This window comes from Boleophthalmus pectinirostris, unplaced genomic scaffold, assembly GCF_026225935.1.
Source record: "Boleophthalmus pectinirostris isolate CB_2022bp ecotype Guang Dong unplaced genomic scaffold, ASM2622593v1 HiC_scaffold_18, whole genome shotgun sequence".
Taxonomy (NCBI): domain Eukaryota; kingdom Metazoa; phylum Chordata; class Actinopteri; order Gobiiformes; family Gobiidae; genus Boleophthalmus; species Boleophthalmus pectinirostris.
In genome coordinates, this window is record NW_026571133.1 from 540,743 (window position 1) to 555,318 (window position 14,576).

The 14,576-nt window shown below is 41.1% G+C and overlaps 1 protein-coding gene across 1 annotated transcript in view; it reads right to left on the bottom strand.

Annotated features, from left to right (window-relative positions):
• Window positions 1-400: 400 nt before the first annotated feature.
• Window positions 401-14,576, bottom strand: part of csrp2 (cysteine and glycine-rich protein 2) — a 35,885-nt gene continuing 21,709 nt past the window's right edge. The window contains exons 4-6 of the mRNA XM_055154128.1: window positions 12,748-12,877; window positions 5,501-5,594; window positions 401-1,609 (exon numbers count right to left, since the gene is read on the bottom strand). Coding sequence (XP_055010103.1) covers window positions 1,533-1,609; window positions 5,501-5,594; window positions 12,748-12,877 — 301 coding nt within the window. The 3' untranslated portion in view covers window positions 401-1,532. The remainder of the gene's footprint in view (window positions 1,610-5,500; window positions 5,595-12,747; window positions 12,878-14,576) is intronic.

A 14,576-nucleotide genomic window follows, 5' to 3' on the forward strand; every position in this document is an offset into this window, starting at 1 on the left:
GTGAAACGTCTGGACTCGTTTATTCTGATCACAGTTTTCAGTTTTACACAAGTCCATCACAAACTAAAAAATTAAAATTATTACACAAAATTAAGGCAAGTTACAGGTCAGGTCTGTGGAGAGGAGAGCCCGCTCACAGTCAGAATACACAGCAACAAAAGCTTGGCCACAATTTAAGATAGAAATGCTTAAATCTAAACCAGGACTAAACCAGGACTAAATCAGGATTAAACCAGGACTAAATCAGGTCTAAATCAGGATTAAACCGGGACTAAACCAGGACTAAACCGGGACTAAACAAGGACTAAACCGGGACTAAACCAGGACTAAACCAGGACTAAATGAGATCTAAACCAGGACTAAATCAGGTCTAAATCAGGACTAAAATCTAAAAACCAGGACTAAATCAGGATTAAACCAGGACTAAATCAGGTCTAAATCAGGATTAAACCGGGACTAAACCAGGACTAAACCGGGACTAAACGAGGACTAAACCGGGACTAAACCAGGACTAAACCAGGACTAAATGAGATCTAAACCAGGACTAAATCAGGACTAAATGAGATCTAAACCAGGACTAAATCAGGTCTAAATCAGGACTAAACCGGGACTAAACCAGGACTAAAACAGGACTAGATCAGTTCTAAACCAGGACTAAATCAGGACTAAACCAGGACTAAATCAGGATTAAACCAGGACTAAATCAGGTCTAAATCAGGATTAAACCGGGACTAAACCAGGACTAAACCGGGACTAAACGAGGACTAAACCGGGACTAAACCAGGACTAAACCAGGACTAAAACAGGACTAGATCAGTTCTAAACCAGGACTAAATCAGTTCCAAACCAGGACTAAATCAGGACTAAACCAGGACTAAATCAGGACTAAACCAGGACTAAACCAGGACTAAACCAGATCTAAACCAGGACTAAAACAGGACTAAACCAGGACTAAACCAGATCTAAACCAGGACTAAAACAGGACTAGATCAGTTCTAAACCAGGACTAAATCAGTTCCAAACCAGGACTAAAACAGGACTAAACCAGATCTAAACCAGGACTAAAACAGGACTAAATCAGGACTAAACCAGGACTAAATCAGGACTAAACCAGGACTAAATCAGCTCTAAACCTGAATCAAAAAAATTAAGATCTAAACATTTAAATCTATCAGAAAATGACTTAAAATTTGTGAAATTCTCTGTCCGTGCAGCCAGATCATTTTATCGACAAGTTATAAATAAATCTGAAAACAAGACAAATAACCCGATACACGTTTTAAAACCTCGACCACATCAGAAAAATTCTCAGTTTGCCTGTTTTTCTACGTATTTTCGAGCTCTAAAACCGCCAGAAAAGTTACACCGTGCACCTTTAAGCAACAAAACGAACACTTCTTCCACTACAAAACAACTCCAGGTACGTTTTTTAAATCAGAAATATAGAACTTTTAACAAAACAGGTTTGATTGAAATGTAAATAAAATATATATAGATTTATTTCTGCGGCGCGTGACGGAGGCGGAGGCGGATCACTGAGCGTGGACCAGAGCCCCGGCGCCTTGGCCGTACCCGAATCCTTTGGGGCCGAAGTTCTTGGCGTAGCAGGCTGTGGAAAAGACCAGAGGTAACATCATTAGTTTCAGAATCACAAAAAATTGACACGGTCGCCATAGAAATTAACAAAATATTCTGTCTATGGAACGCGAGACACTTTTAACAGAGCGCTAAAATAGAATTATAAATGTGTGAATGTGTATGAGTGTGTGAGAGTGTGGAATTAGTTATTTGTTATTATTATCATCATTATCTTAATTGTATTTTATTTATTCATTTTATTATTATTATTATTATTATTATTATTTATTTATTTTATTTTTTTATTTTATTTTTTTTTGGGTTATATGTTGACCTGTGTTAACGTGGTCAGTTGTTCAGATGGAATTTTTATTGTCTGAAAATTAATAAAAAATACTTGGAAAAAAAAAAAAAATAGAATTATAGTTTATTGTACATTGTTGTTTTTTTTTTTTTTTTTTTTTTTTTGGTGGTAAAGTGTCAAGGTGCTGCCACAGATCCATAAATATATAGTTTTCTTTCTCAGATTATTTTATTTTGCCTGTAATTTATTAATCTGTGTGTCGTTCGCTCATTCGTTTTTCAAAATAAAATCAAAAATAAGAAAATGGAAAAAAAAAACAACAACAACGATTTTCTTCATTATTTGTCTCCAAAATTAAAATGGAAAAACAGATAATGATTTGTTTTTTCGGTTTTCTATTTTGAGATTAAATGAAAAATGGAATAATGGAAAAAAACTGATAATGACTGTTTCCCATTTCAGTGACTTAAACTGCAAAGCCAGGACTAAATCAGGACTAAATCAGGACTAAATCAGGACTGAAACCAGTCTAAGTCCCGGTCTCAATCACGGTGTCAATACCGGTCTCGGTCCTGATCCTGGTCTGGTCCTGGTCTGGTCCCAGTCTCAGTAGCGGTCTTGTTCCTGGTCTCGGTCTCAGTCCTAAACCAGAACTGAACCAGGACTAAACCAGGACTGAACCAGGACTGAACCAGGATTAAACCAGGACTGAACCAGGACTAAACCAGGACTGAACCAGGGACTAAACCAGGACTGAACCAGGACTAAACCAGGACTGAACCAGGACTAAACCAGGACTGAACCAGGATTAAACCAGGACTGAACCGGGGACTAAAGGACTGAACCGGATTAAACCGGGACTGAACCGGGACTAAACCGGACTGAACCGGGATTAAACCGGGACTGACCGGGAGGACTGAACCGGGACTAAACCGGACTGAACCAGGACTAAACCGGGACTGAACCAGGACTAAACGGGACTGAACCAGGACTAAACCAGGACTGAACCAGGATTAAACCGGGACTAAACCAGGACTAAACCGGGACTAAACCAGGACTGAACCGGAAACCAGGACTGAACCAGGACTAAACCAGACTGAACCAGGACTGAACCAGGACTAAACCAGGACTAAACCAGGACTAACCAGGACTGAACCAGGACTAAACCAGGACTGAACCAGGACTAAACCAGGACTGAACCAGGAGTGTCGTGACGGGCCCGGAGGTGCATGTGTGTCGGGTGATCGGGACTGAACCAGGACTGAGACTGGAGCTGAGACCGGCTTAGTCCTGTTTTAGTCCTGGTTCAGTCCTGGTTCAGTCCGGCATTGCAGAAAATCGAAACACAAAATCGAAAACTAAAAAAAAAAAAAAAAATTGTTATCTGTTTTTTCATTTTGGTTTTTGGAGAAAAATCATATAAGAAAATCGTTCCTGAGCATAATTTTTAAGGGTTTATATACGATTTACGATTTACAATTTAGAAAACATAGTTCCAGTTCATCTTTTCTGGAAAACAATAAATAAAAAATATTATTAAAAAAAGAAAGAAAAAATATTAAAATAAAATCCAATCAAATGAAAATATGTAAAAACTATTAATAAAATGCACAAAAACAGAAACAATATCACAATAACAACAATATCATTACTGTCGCCATCACTTTATAATTATATTTCATTATTTTATTTTATTACTTATATTTCTCTTTTATTTTGACTTGTTCATATACATTTATATATTTTAGCTACTTATATAGAATTTATTATTATCATTTATATTTTTTTTTACTTTTTGTTATTATATTTATTGTGACGTGTGAGCTACTGTGTCCAAATAATTTCCCTTGTGGATCAATAAAGTTTAAGTCTAAGAATAATTACTACAACTATTATCATAATTATCATAATTATCGTACTACTATTACATCTGTTACTGATAATAACAATGTGATAAAATATAAATAAGTAATGAAGTCCTGTTTTAGACCAGGTTCAGTCTTGGTTCTTTGTAAAACCGAGATTTTCTGGAGTAATTTGTGGTGGATGCTGAGTAATCTGTTGTGAGTTGTGGAGTGGGAGCGTCCGCGAGCCGTCCGGGCCGTAGCTCACTCCGAGTTTGTCTTTTATTGAACACAGATGCTTCAAACTGTGTCTCATCGGCGAAGCTTTCAGACCTCCAGATGTTAACTTCTGTCTGCTCGGATGTGGGTCAAACGTGGGTCACATCGCTCCACGTGTTTGAGTGAAAGCGAATATGCGAATTTAAAGTCGATTTACACGTTTTTTTTTTGCCATTTTTGTACAAACGAGGTAAATTTGGTGAGTTTACATGGAGATAATAATTCCAAATTGAGGTTTAAAGGTTGTATAGAGGATTTTCCAAGGAACGAGAAATCCAGCGACTGTTTGTCCTTTTTCAAATGTTGCGCATGTGTGAAACCACCCCCCCCTCCCCTACAGCTCCTACGTAGAAACGCCTCCTCCCGCCTCCTCCTTACGCCAGAAACAGGTTTGTTTACAGCCGGTGCTGCACATGACTTGTAAACAACTAACTACAGTGTTGGTTAGGCAAGACGGAGAAGTGAGGAGCGGGGGGAGGGGGTGCGCGGACATTTCGTGCGCGGACAAGAAGTGAGGAGCAGGGAGAGGAGAGGAGAGGAGAGAGAGGAGAGGAGAGGGGAGCGGGTGCACGGAGATTCCGTGCCCGGAGAAGTGAGGAGCAGGGGAAGAGCGGATCGGGCAGCGGGAGAAGGAGCAGGAAAGGGGAGCAGAGAAGAGTGCGCGGAGATTCAGTGCGAATGAACTAGCTACAACACGCAGCAGCAAGCGGACTCTTTCTTTGCCTTGAAAATTACGTTTTCAGACATAGGATATCGCTTTCGTGTCCTGAAAAACGTTTGTCTAACTCTTGGAAATAAAGTACGTTTTCATAATAAGCAGAAGTTTCCTGTCCAGGAGTAATTTGTGGACCAGTGCGTCAGTCTTTAGACCCTGCGTCTGCTTCAGTCGCGCCATCGCTGGAATGAATCTACAAGAATCACCTTAGTTTGGCTTCGCTGCTTTTCCCCTTGTCTTCTTCTTTCAGCGACCTCAAAAACAGGACTTTCTTTTGCAGCGAACTGCTCCTGGATTCTTGTCGCCATTGCAACAAACTTTGTGCTGAACTGCGAGGAAGATATATAGGTCAAAAAAAAGCCGCTAAGAACTGTTGCGTTGGTGGAGTAAACAGCGTCTGTGCGTCTTGCGTCTGTGGACTGCGTGACAGTCGTACGTAAACCACGTACCGGCGGCGCAGGCAAGTCAGTTACACTAGAAACGTAGGGAGTTTGATTGACAGCCTGTCAGCTCACAGATAACGAGGCAGTGTCGTTATCTATTGGCAAATGTTTAGCCCCACCACGTCCAGAGTTGATGAATTTTTATTCTCTTTTTTTTGGTCATCATAATTACAAGGCTACTGCATCTATAATCTATCATTGACAACTTGAAACAAAAAAAAATCCTCCATACAACCTTTAAATGGAAAACAACAAGAAACACGTTCATTTATTGTTACATCTCTCGTCTCGTCTCTGTTTTGACGCCGTGTCTGGTCACTCCTGAGCTGGACTGTACCTTTGCAGTAGATCTCTCCATCCTTCTCCGTCTGCGTGGTGGACTCCAGGCTCTTCCCACATTTAGCGCAACGGAAGCAGTTTTTATGCCAGGGCTGGAGAGAAAAAAGAAAATTAGGTTAAGTTAGAATTTAGGTTTAAGACAAAAACGATGTAGTTTAAAAAGTAAAGAAATGCACATTTACGCTCGAGGTATCGCAATAATAAAACTGGTTCGAAAAGGTTTGAGAGAGCAGAGGAGAGGGTGAGAGGAGAAGAGGATGAAGAGGAGAAGGTCAGAGGAGCAGAGGATGAAGAGGAGAAGGTCAGAGGAGCAGAGGATGAAGAGGAGAGGGTGAGAGGAGCAGAGGAGCAGAGTAGAGGAGAAGGTCAGAGAACAGGAGAGCGTTAGAGGAACAGAGGAGGTCAGAGGATGAAGGGCAGAGGATGAAGAGGAGAGCGTTAGATGGAGCAGAGGAGGTCAGAGGAGACGATGAAGAGGATGAGGAGGAGAGGGTCAGAGGAGCAGAGGAGAATGTAAGAGGAAGGGGAGAGGGTTAGAGGAACAGAGAAGCAGCGGAGAAGGTCAGAAGAGCAGAGGAGAAGGTCAGAGGAACAGGAGGAGTTAGAGAGGAACAGAGGAGTCAGAGGAGGAGAGGAGAAGGTCAGAAGAGCAGAGGAGAAGGTTAGAGGAACAGAGGAGAGGTCAGATGGAGCAGAGGAAAGGTTAGAGGAGCAAAGAGTAGAGGAGAAGGTCAGAGGAACAGGAGAGAGTTAGAGGAACAAAGGAGGTCAGAGGAGGAGAGGAGAGGGTCAGAGGAGCAGAGGATGAAGAGAGCGTTAGATGGAGCAGAGGAGACCAAAGGAGCCGAGGAGACGATGAAGAGGATGAGGAGGAGAATGTCAGAGGAGCAGAAGAGAAGGTCAGAGGAGCAGAGGATGAAGAGGAGAGGGTCAGATGGAGCAGTGGAAAGCGTTAGAGGAGCAAAGGAGTAGAGGAGAAGGTCAGAGGAACAGGAGAGAGTTAGAGGAACAGAGGAGGTCAGAGGAGGAGAGGAGAGGGTCAGAGGAGGAGAGGGTGAGAGGAGCAGAGGAGCAGAGGATGAAGGTCAGAGGAGGTGAGGGTGAGAGGAGCAGAGGATGAAGAGGAGAGGGTCAGATGGAGCAGAGGAGAAGGTCAGAGGAAGGGGAGAGGGTTAGAGGAACAAAGGATGAAGAGGGTTAGATGGAGCAGAGGAGACGATGAAGAGGATGAGGAGGAGAATGTCAGAGGAGCAGAGGAGGTCAGAGGAGAGAGGATGAAGAGGAGAGGGTTAGAGGAGCAGAGGAGCAGAAGAGAAGGTCAAGAGGAAGGGGAGAGAGTTAGAGGAACAGAGGAGGTCAGAGGAGGAAGAGGAGAGGGTCAGAGGAGGAGAGGGGAGAGGAGCAGAGGAGCAGAGGATGAAGGTCAGAGGAGGTGAGGGTGAGAGGAGCAGAGGATGAAGAGGAGAGGGTCAGATGGAGCAGAGGAGAAGGTCAGAGGAAGGGGAGAGGGTTAGAGGAACAAAGGATGAAGAGGAGAGGGTCAGATGGAGCAGAGGAGACGATGAAGAGGATGAGGAGGAGAATGTCAGAGGAGCAGAGGAGAACGTCAGAGGAGCAGAGGATGAAGAGGAGAGGGTTAGAGGAGCAGAGGAGCAGAAGAGAAGGTCAGAGGAACAGGAGAGCGTTAGAGGAACAGAGGAGGTCAGAGGAGGAGAGGATGAAGAGAAGAAGGTCAGATGGAGATACAAATTCATGGCATTATTTTTTATTGTATCTAATATAAAACTTGGCACATACATTTCTTAAAACGGGTGTGTTGGAGACGAGGGAGCAGCCAAAGAACACAGAGAAAAACCCACACGCCGTCTTACTTCTGTCTTACTTCTGTCTTACTTCTGTCTTACTTCTGTCTTACTTCTGTCTTACTCGCAGATTGTGAAACATATTAGGACATAAACAACTTTTTGGCGCTCGGCCTTCATCGGGAAAAAACCTGTATCTAATGAAACATGTACATTTTCTAAACACATTTCCAGCTGCGTTACATCACGGTTTTGCAACAGGAAGCTGAAACTTTATAGACCATAAAGTGAAACAAAGGCAAATGAGCTCCACATGGAACAGACGTCGGCTTCATCACCTCGTTATCTGACCCTCCACTTTTCCTATCACCAAACGGACGGATGTAAACGCCGACCTGCGCACTGCTCCACTCCGCTTATGGGCCGGTCAAACACGTAATGTTAGGTTTTAGTTTTTATTTTGTTAAAAGGTGCACTGTGTAACTTTTTGTTTGGTAGTACCTGTAGTAAATATTTAGTTTTACGTCACTTAAAGGTTGTATAGAGGATTTTTTAATGAAAGTGAAATACAGCGACAGTCCTTTTTTAGATATTGTGCATGTGTAACACCACCTTCCTCCTCCACAGCTCCTTCAGTAGAAACACCTCCTCTCGCCTCTTTACTCTAGAAATCATGCTTTTTTTACAGAATTACTGTTGAAGTGACCTGTCTAGAAATATTTTATTTCATTTTTTTAGACCCTTCGTCGGCTTCAGTCGCGCCATCGCTGGAAGGAATCTCCAAGAATCACCTCGGTTTGTCTTCGCTCCTTTTCCCCTTCTCTTCTTCTTTCAGCGACCTCAAAAAAGGACTTTCTTTTGCCACGAACTGGTCGGGGATTCTCGTCCGCCGTCGCGACAAACTTTGTGCGAAATGTGAGGAAGCGACAGTTTGAAAAAGCCTCTAAGAACCGCTGCATAAACCACGTAATCCCCACACGCCGGTGAGTCAGTTACGCTAGAAACGTAGGGAGTTTGATTGACAACCTAACAGCCAATAGATAAAGAGGTGGTCTCATTATCTATTGACTGATGTTTATCTGGCTTCACTATGTCCACAGTTGATAGATTTTCATTCATTTATTTTTTTTTTTGCTCATCATAATTACAAGGCTGCTGCGTCTCTGTAATGGTATTTTAAACTTTCACTGACAATTTGAAACAAACAACAACAAAAAATCCTCCATACAACCTTTAAGTGGAAATTTGTGAGAAAAAGTGTAAGAAAATAAAAGGTAGAAAAAGGGCCCGGGTCAAGCAGAAGTAAACATCAAGGCCAAAAATTCAAGTTAATGCATCTGATATAAAAATGTATTGACCAGATACATATGTACTCTAGTTTATGAAACTGTTGACCTTTTTTTCTGTACCATTTTTGGTTCGCAAAAACCCTGGAAGTGCGAGTTCGGGCACCAGCCAATCAACGAAGACTCATACATTCTGTGTTGGCAACGATTCCCGAAATTGAGGATTTAAAGCCGGAACAAAGAGAATGTTTGGTCAATTTTATCAAGGGGAAAGACGTTATTGTCCTTCTTCCTACGGGATTTAGTGCATTACAAACGTCACGACCAAATAGCAGTGATTGGTTAAATTAAAAAAGTATCCCGCCTACTGTTGAGTGAATGAATCCTAATGCTGCGAGGTCAGACGGTTTCTACAAAGTGAAACCGTCTGATGAATCAGTCTACCAAAAAACACCTTATTTAGGAAAAGCTGCTGGTGAAATATTAAGGTGCTGCAGCTGCATAAATGGTCAAATAAGTCTAAAATTTTACATGGTGTATCCTGACACATGGGGGAAACTAGCAGAAAAAATATTCTGGAGCTCGCTGCATTTCTACTGTCAAATATCATCCTCAACATACACCAAAAGACAAAAAAATCTGCCTGACAAATTGTCATCAAAAAGCTGAAATGTACATGAAAAATCTAAATTTAAACAAACTGTCAATGAAAGTTTAAAATACCATTACAGAGACACAGCAGCTTTGTAATTATAATGACCAAAAAAAAAAAAAATTGTGGACGTAGTGAAGCCAGATAAACATCAGCCAATAGAAAACGAGGCTCCCTCATTTTCTATTGGCTGTTAGGCTGTCAATCGAACTCCCTATGTTTCTAGTGTAACTGACTCATCGGCGCGCTGGGATTACATGGTTTATTCAGCGGTTCTTAGAGGCTGTAGCTTTTACGCAATTCGCACAAAGTTTGTTAAAGAATCCACGTTTTGTCGCAAAAGAAAGTCGTTTTTGAGGTCGCTGAAAGTCGCTAAATTCTTTCTAAACTTTCTACAGGTCACTTCAACAGTAATTCTGAACACGCACGGCTGTAAACAAGCGTGATTTCTAGAGTCAGGAGGCGGGAGGAGATGTTTCTACTGAGGAAGGTGGTGTCACACATGCACAACATTTGAAAAAGGACTGTGGCTGTATTTCTCTTCCCTTAAAAAATCCTCTATACAACCTTTAAGTCCAAGATGACCTTTGTGTTTAGAGGAAAACAGCTGCTATGACCAAAGTTCTTCACTCTATGTCAAATCACAGAAAACAGAACTTTTATGCTTTACCATTTCATATGGGATTAAAGGTTCTATAGAGGATTTTTTTAAGGGAAGAGAAATACAGCGACAGTTCTTTTACAAATGTTGTGCATGCGAGTTTTTAGACCCTTCGTCCGCTTCAGTCGCGCCATCGCTGGAAGGAATCTCCAAGAATCACCTCAGTTTGTCTTCGCTCCTTTTCCCCTTCTCTTCTTCTTTCAGCGACCTCAAGAACCGACTTTCTTTTGCGGCGAACTGGTCGTGGATTTTCGTCCGCCATCGCAACAAACTTTGTGAGGAAGTGACAGTTTGAAAAAGCCTCTAAGAACCGCTGCATAAACCACGTGATCCCTGCATCCCGACGAGTCAATTACACTAGAAACGTAGGGAGTTTGATTGATGACCTGACAGCCAATAGGTAAAGAGGCAGCCTCGTTTTCTATTGGCTGATGTTTATCTGGCCTCAACACGTCCACAGTTGATAAATTTTCATTCTTTTTTTTTTTGGTCATCGTAATTACAAGGCTGCTGCGTCTCTGTAATGGTATTTTAAACTTTCATTGACAATTTGAAACAAAAAAAAAATCCTCCATACAACCTTTAAGCAAGATGTTTTTTCACAATATTTTAAAAGAGTTGACTTCTGTGCCGCTGTGCTTTATACTGTGTGTGTGTGAGCAGGTGATTCACAAAAGCAGAGGGGCAGAGCGCAGCAGGAAAAAATCTGTCCTGGGTCAAATTTCATCTTTTCATCTCAGACAAAAGCCTCCGACTCGGCCAAAGGTCCAAACACATTCACCGTCTGCCTTCTGCCTTTTGGCCGACACCGAAAACTGTGGCATTTTGTTCCTTTTTAGTAGTTTAATAGTTTAGTTTTTATTTGAAGCGATGATGTATGGACAGTGTTGGGAAGGTGACTTTTAAAATGTAATCCCCTACAGATTACAGATTACATACGTCAAAATGTATCTTGTAACGTAATCTATTAAATTACTTAAAGTGAGTAATGTAATCTGAATACTTTGGATTAGTTGATATTGTCGTGCTTTTTAAAACTACATCCTGAAAATTCATGTTTGTTCTCTTCAAATTGTCTGTTGAGCCCAAATCTCCATGAACAGACTTTTGTTTTACTGTAGAGAAGAAAAGATGAAGATGTTTTATCTGCTAAAAGACACAAAAAGCCCAGTATTTCCTTAACAATATTAATATTATTGACAGAGAAATGTTTTTTATATGAGACACTGCTGCTTTAAATTATGTCCACCTACTGTTAGTGTCGTACTGTTTAGACCTGGTTTAGTCCTAATTTTAGTCCTGGTTTAGTCCTGGTTTAGTCCTGGTTTAGACCTGGTTTAGACCTGGTTTAGTCCTGGTTTAGACCTGGTTTAGTCCTAATTGTAGTCCTGGTTTTAGTCCTAGTCTTTAGTCCTGGCTTTAGTCCTGGTTTAGTCCTGGTTTAGTCCTGGTTTTAGTCCTGGTTTAGTCCTGGTTTAGACCTGGTTTAGTCCTGGTTTAGTCCTGGTTTTTAGTCCTGGTTTTAGTCCCTGGTTTAGTCCCTGGTTTTAGTCCTGGTTTTAGTCCTGGTTTAGCCCTGGTTTAGTCCTGTTTTAGTCCTGTTTTAGTCCTGGTTTAGTCCTGGTTTAGACCTGGTTTTTGACCTGGTTTAGTCCTAATTGTAGTCCTGGTTTTAGTCCTAGTCTTTAGCCCTGGTTTAGTCCTGGTTTAGTCCTGGTTTAGTCCTGGTTTTAGTCCTGGTTTAGACCTGGTTTAGTCCTAATTTTAGTCCTGGTTTTAGTCCTGGTTTAGACCTGGTTTAGTCCTGGTTTAGTCCTCGTTTCAGTCCTGGGTTTAGACCTGGTTTAGACCTGGTTTAGTCTGGGTTTAGTCCTGGGTTTAGACCTGGTTTAGTCCTGGTTTAGTCCTGGTTTAGTCCTGGTTTAGTCCTCGTTTCAGTCCTGGGTTTAGACCTGGTTTAGACCTGGTTTAGTCCTGGTTTAGTCCTGGTTTAGTCCTGGTTTAGTCCTGGTTTAGTCCTAGTTTAGTCCTGGTTTAGCCCTGGGTTCCTGGTTTTTAGTCCTGGGTTTAGTCCTGGTTTTAGTCCTGGTTTAGTCCTGGCTTTAGTCCTGGTTTAGACCTGGTTTAGTCCTAATTTTAGTCCTGGTTTAGACCTGGGTTTAGTCCTGGTTTAGACCTGGTTTAGTCCTGGTTTAGTCCTCGTTTCAGTCCTGGGTTTAGACCTGGTTTAGACCTGGTTTAGTCCTGGTTTAGTCCTGGTTTAGTCCTGGGTTTAGTCCTGGTTTAGTCCTGGTTTTAGTCCTGGTTTTAGTCCCGATTTTAGTCCTGGTTCAGCCCAAAATGTGAAAACCGTGTAATCCATTTATTTCTACAAAGTAACTGTAATCCAATTACAGTAACTGTATTCAGTTACAGTTATTGGTTTGGTCACGTTACACACAACAACCTACATTCGGTTTGTCGATTAAAATGAACGTAATCGATGAAATTCTTAATGATCAATTATCGATTAATCGACTAATCATGCCTAGTCCGAACGCTCCGCGCCGTCACACGAGCGGGAGGAGAATATTTTATTTGGGCCCATGAGCCAATGAGCACAGGGCGTTGAAAACAATACGACGTCATTTTGGGTTCACCTTCAGATTTTATTATAGTTCTATGTAAAAAAAAAAAATAAAAAAATGGCCAGACTGGGATAAAAAGTGTAAAGTGTAAAAAAAAAACTGTAAAAATAATGATGTTAACAGTGTTTTAGTAAAATGTGTCATTGTTAAGTCTCTGTTCAAGCTCATTTAAGTTTTTATAAAAAGTTTGTATTTTTGTGTTTTGAGTTGTACCCACCTTCCCCGCTCCCATGATCCTCTCTGCTGCGTACACAGAGTCGCCACATCGAGAGCATTTTTCTGATCCTCCGAACTTCTGGGCGAATTTAGACGGGTTTGGGTTCGTGGTCGGTCTGTGAGTCTGAGTCCTGCAGGAAAACAACACAATTAATCTCCAGAGTTTTAATTAAAGCTGAACTGTGTCACTTTTCTGGTGAAGGGTCCGTCAAATGCTTTTCTCCGTGGAGACGTTATTACTGCGTCTGGAATGTGTCACAGTGTGGTGTTAAACCTTTCTGTTAACATTCTTGGTTTAGTCCTGGTTTAGTCCTGGTTTAGTCCTAGTTTAGCTCTGGTTTAGTCCTGGTTTAGTCCTGGTTTAGTCCTAGTTTAGTCCTGGTTTAGTCCTGGTTTAGTCCTAGTTTAGTCCTGGTTTAGTCCTAGTTTAGCTCTGGTTTAGTCCTGGTTTTGTTCTAGTTTAGTCCTGGTTTAGTTTTGGTTTAGTCCTGGTTTAGTCCTAGTTTAGTCCTGGTTTAGCTCTGGTTTAGTTCTGGTTTAATCCCGGTTTAGTCCTGGTTTAGTCCTAGTTTAGTCCTGGTTTAGTCCTAGTTTAGTTTTCATTTAGCCTTGGTTTAGCCCTGGTTTACTCCTGGTTTAGTCTTTGTTTAGTCCTGGTTTATCCTGGTTTAGTCCTGGTTTAGTCCTAGTTTAGTCCTGGTTTATCCTGGTTTATCCTGGTTTAGTCCTGGTTTATCCCTGTTTAGTTCTGGTTTAGTCCTAGTTTAGTTTTGGTTAAGTCCCGTTTTATTTTTGGTTTAGTTTTGGTTTAGTCCTGGTTTAGTTTTGGTTTAGTCCTGGTCTAGTTTTGGTTTCCTCCTGGTTTAGCCCTGTTTTTTATTAGTTAAATATGACTATGATAATAGATTTAACATAAAAATGGACCAAAAATAAAAAGAATATATCAGAATTGGATTCCTTGTATCAAACAAAGTAGATTTTTATTTTATTTATTTTTTACCTCCCTCGTACACGTTCTGTCATGGTTATAACCACAGATCCATGCGTATAACTTTGGCACGTTCCAGGCAAAGCAATAACCATGGAGATGAGCAACCCCACCAGAAAAGTTCATAATGTGTCTTTAAGTAATACGAGGGTGACCAGAGTTTCAAAATAAAAAACTAGGACATCTCTGGTTTGTGGTGGTTGGTAAAACTGTGAAACAAGTGCGTAAATAAGGAAAACTGTCACAAACTCAGCACTAATGTGAGACAGCAAAGTCATATTTTCTTTTTCTCTCTTTTTGGTCATTTTTAAGCAGCTTTTCTCTATAAACAAATGACTTGAGTATAAAACTGGGACAAATCAGTGGTTTTGGACAAATCCACTCGGACAGGGGACACAGGACTCAAAACTGGGACTGTCCCGGTAAACAGGGACGTGCGGTCACCCTAGGTCAGACATGTCAAACTCAGGCCTGGGGGCGAAATTTGGCCCACGATATAATTATATTTGGCCCCTGAGATCATATTAAATCTGTATTAGAGCTGCCCGCTGGCTACAGATCGACTATAGAGACATTATTTATTTAACATTTTTGTTATTATTTTATATTTTGCTTGTTCTGGATTCAATGTTTAAGCAAAACTATTATAAACATTTATTTGAATAAGAAAAGGTTTAACATTACATATCACGAAAGAAGAAAAAACACGCAGATGTAGAAAATTTTCAATAAATATATAGTTTGGCCCACGACTTAGTCCCAGTTTTTAATTTTGGCCTCTGTGAATTTGAGTTTGACACTTCTGCCCTAAGTAATAGACACATAAAAAAGTGAACTGAGGG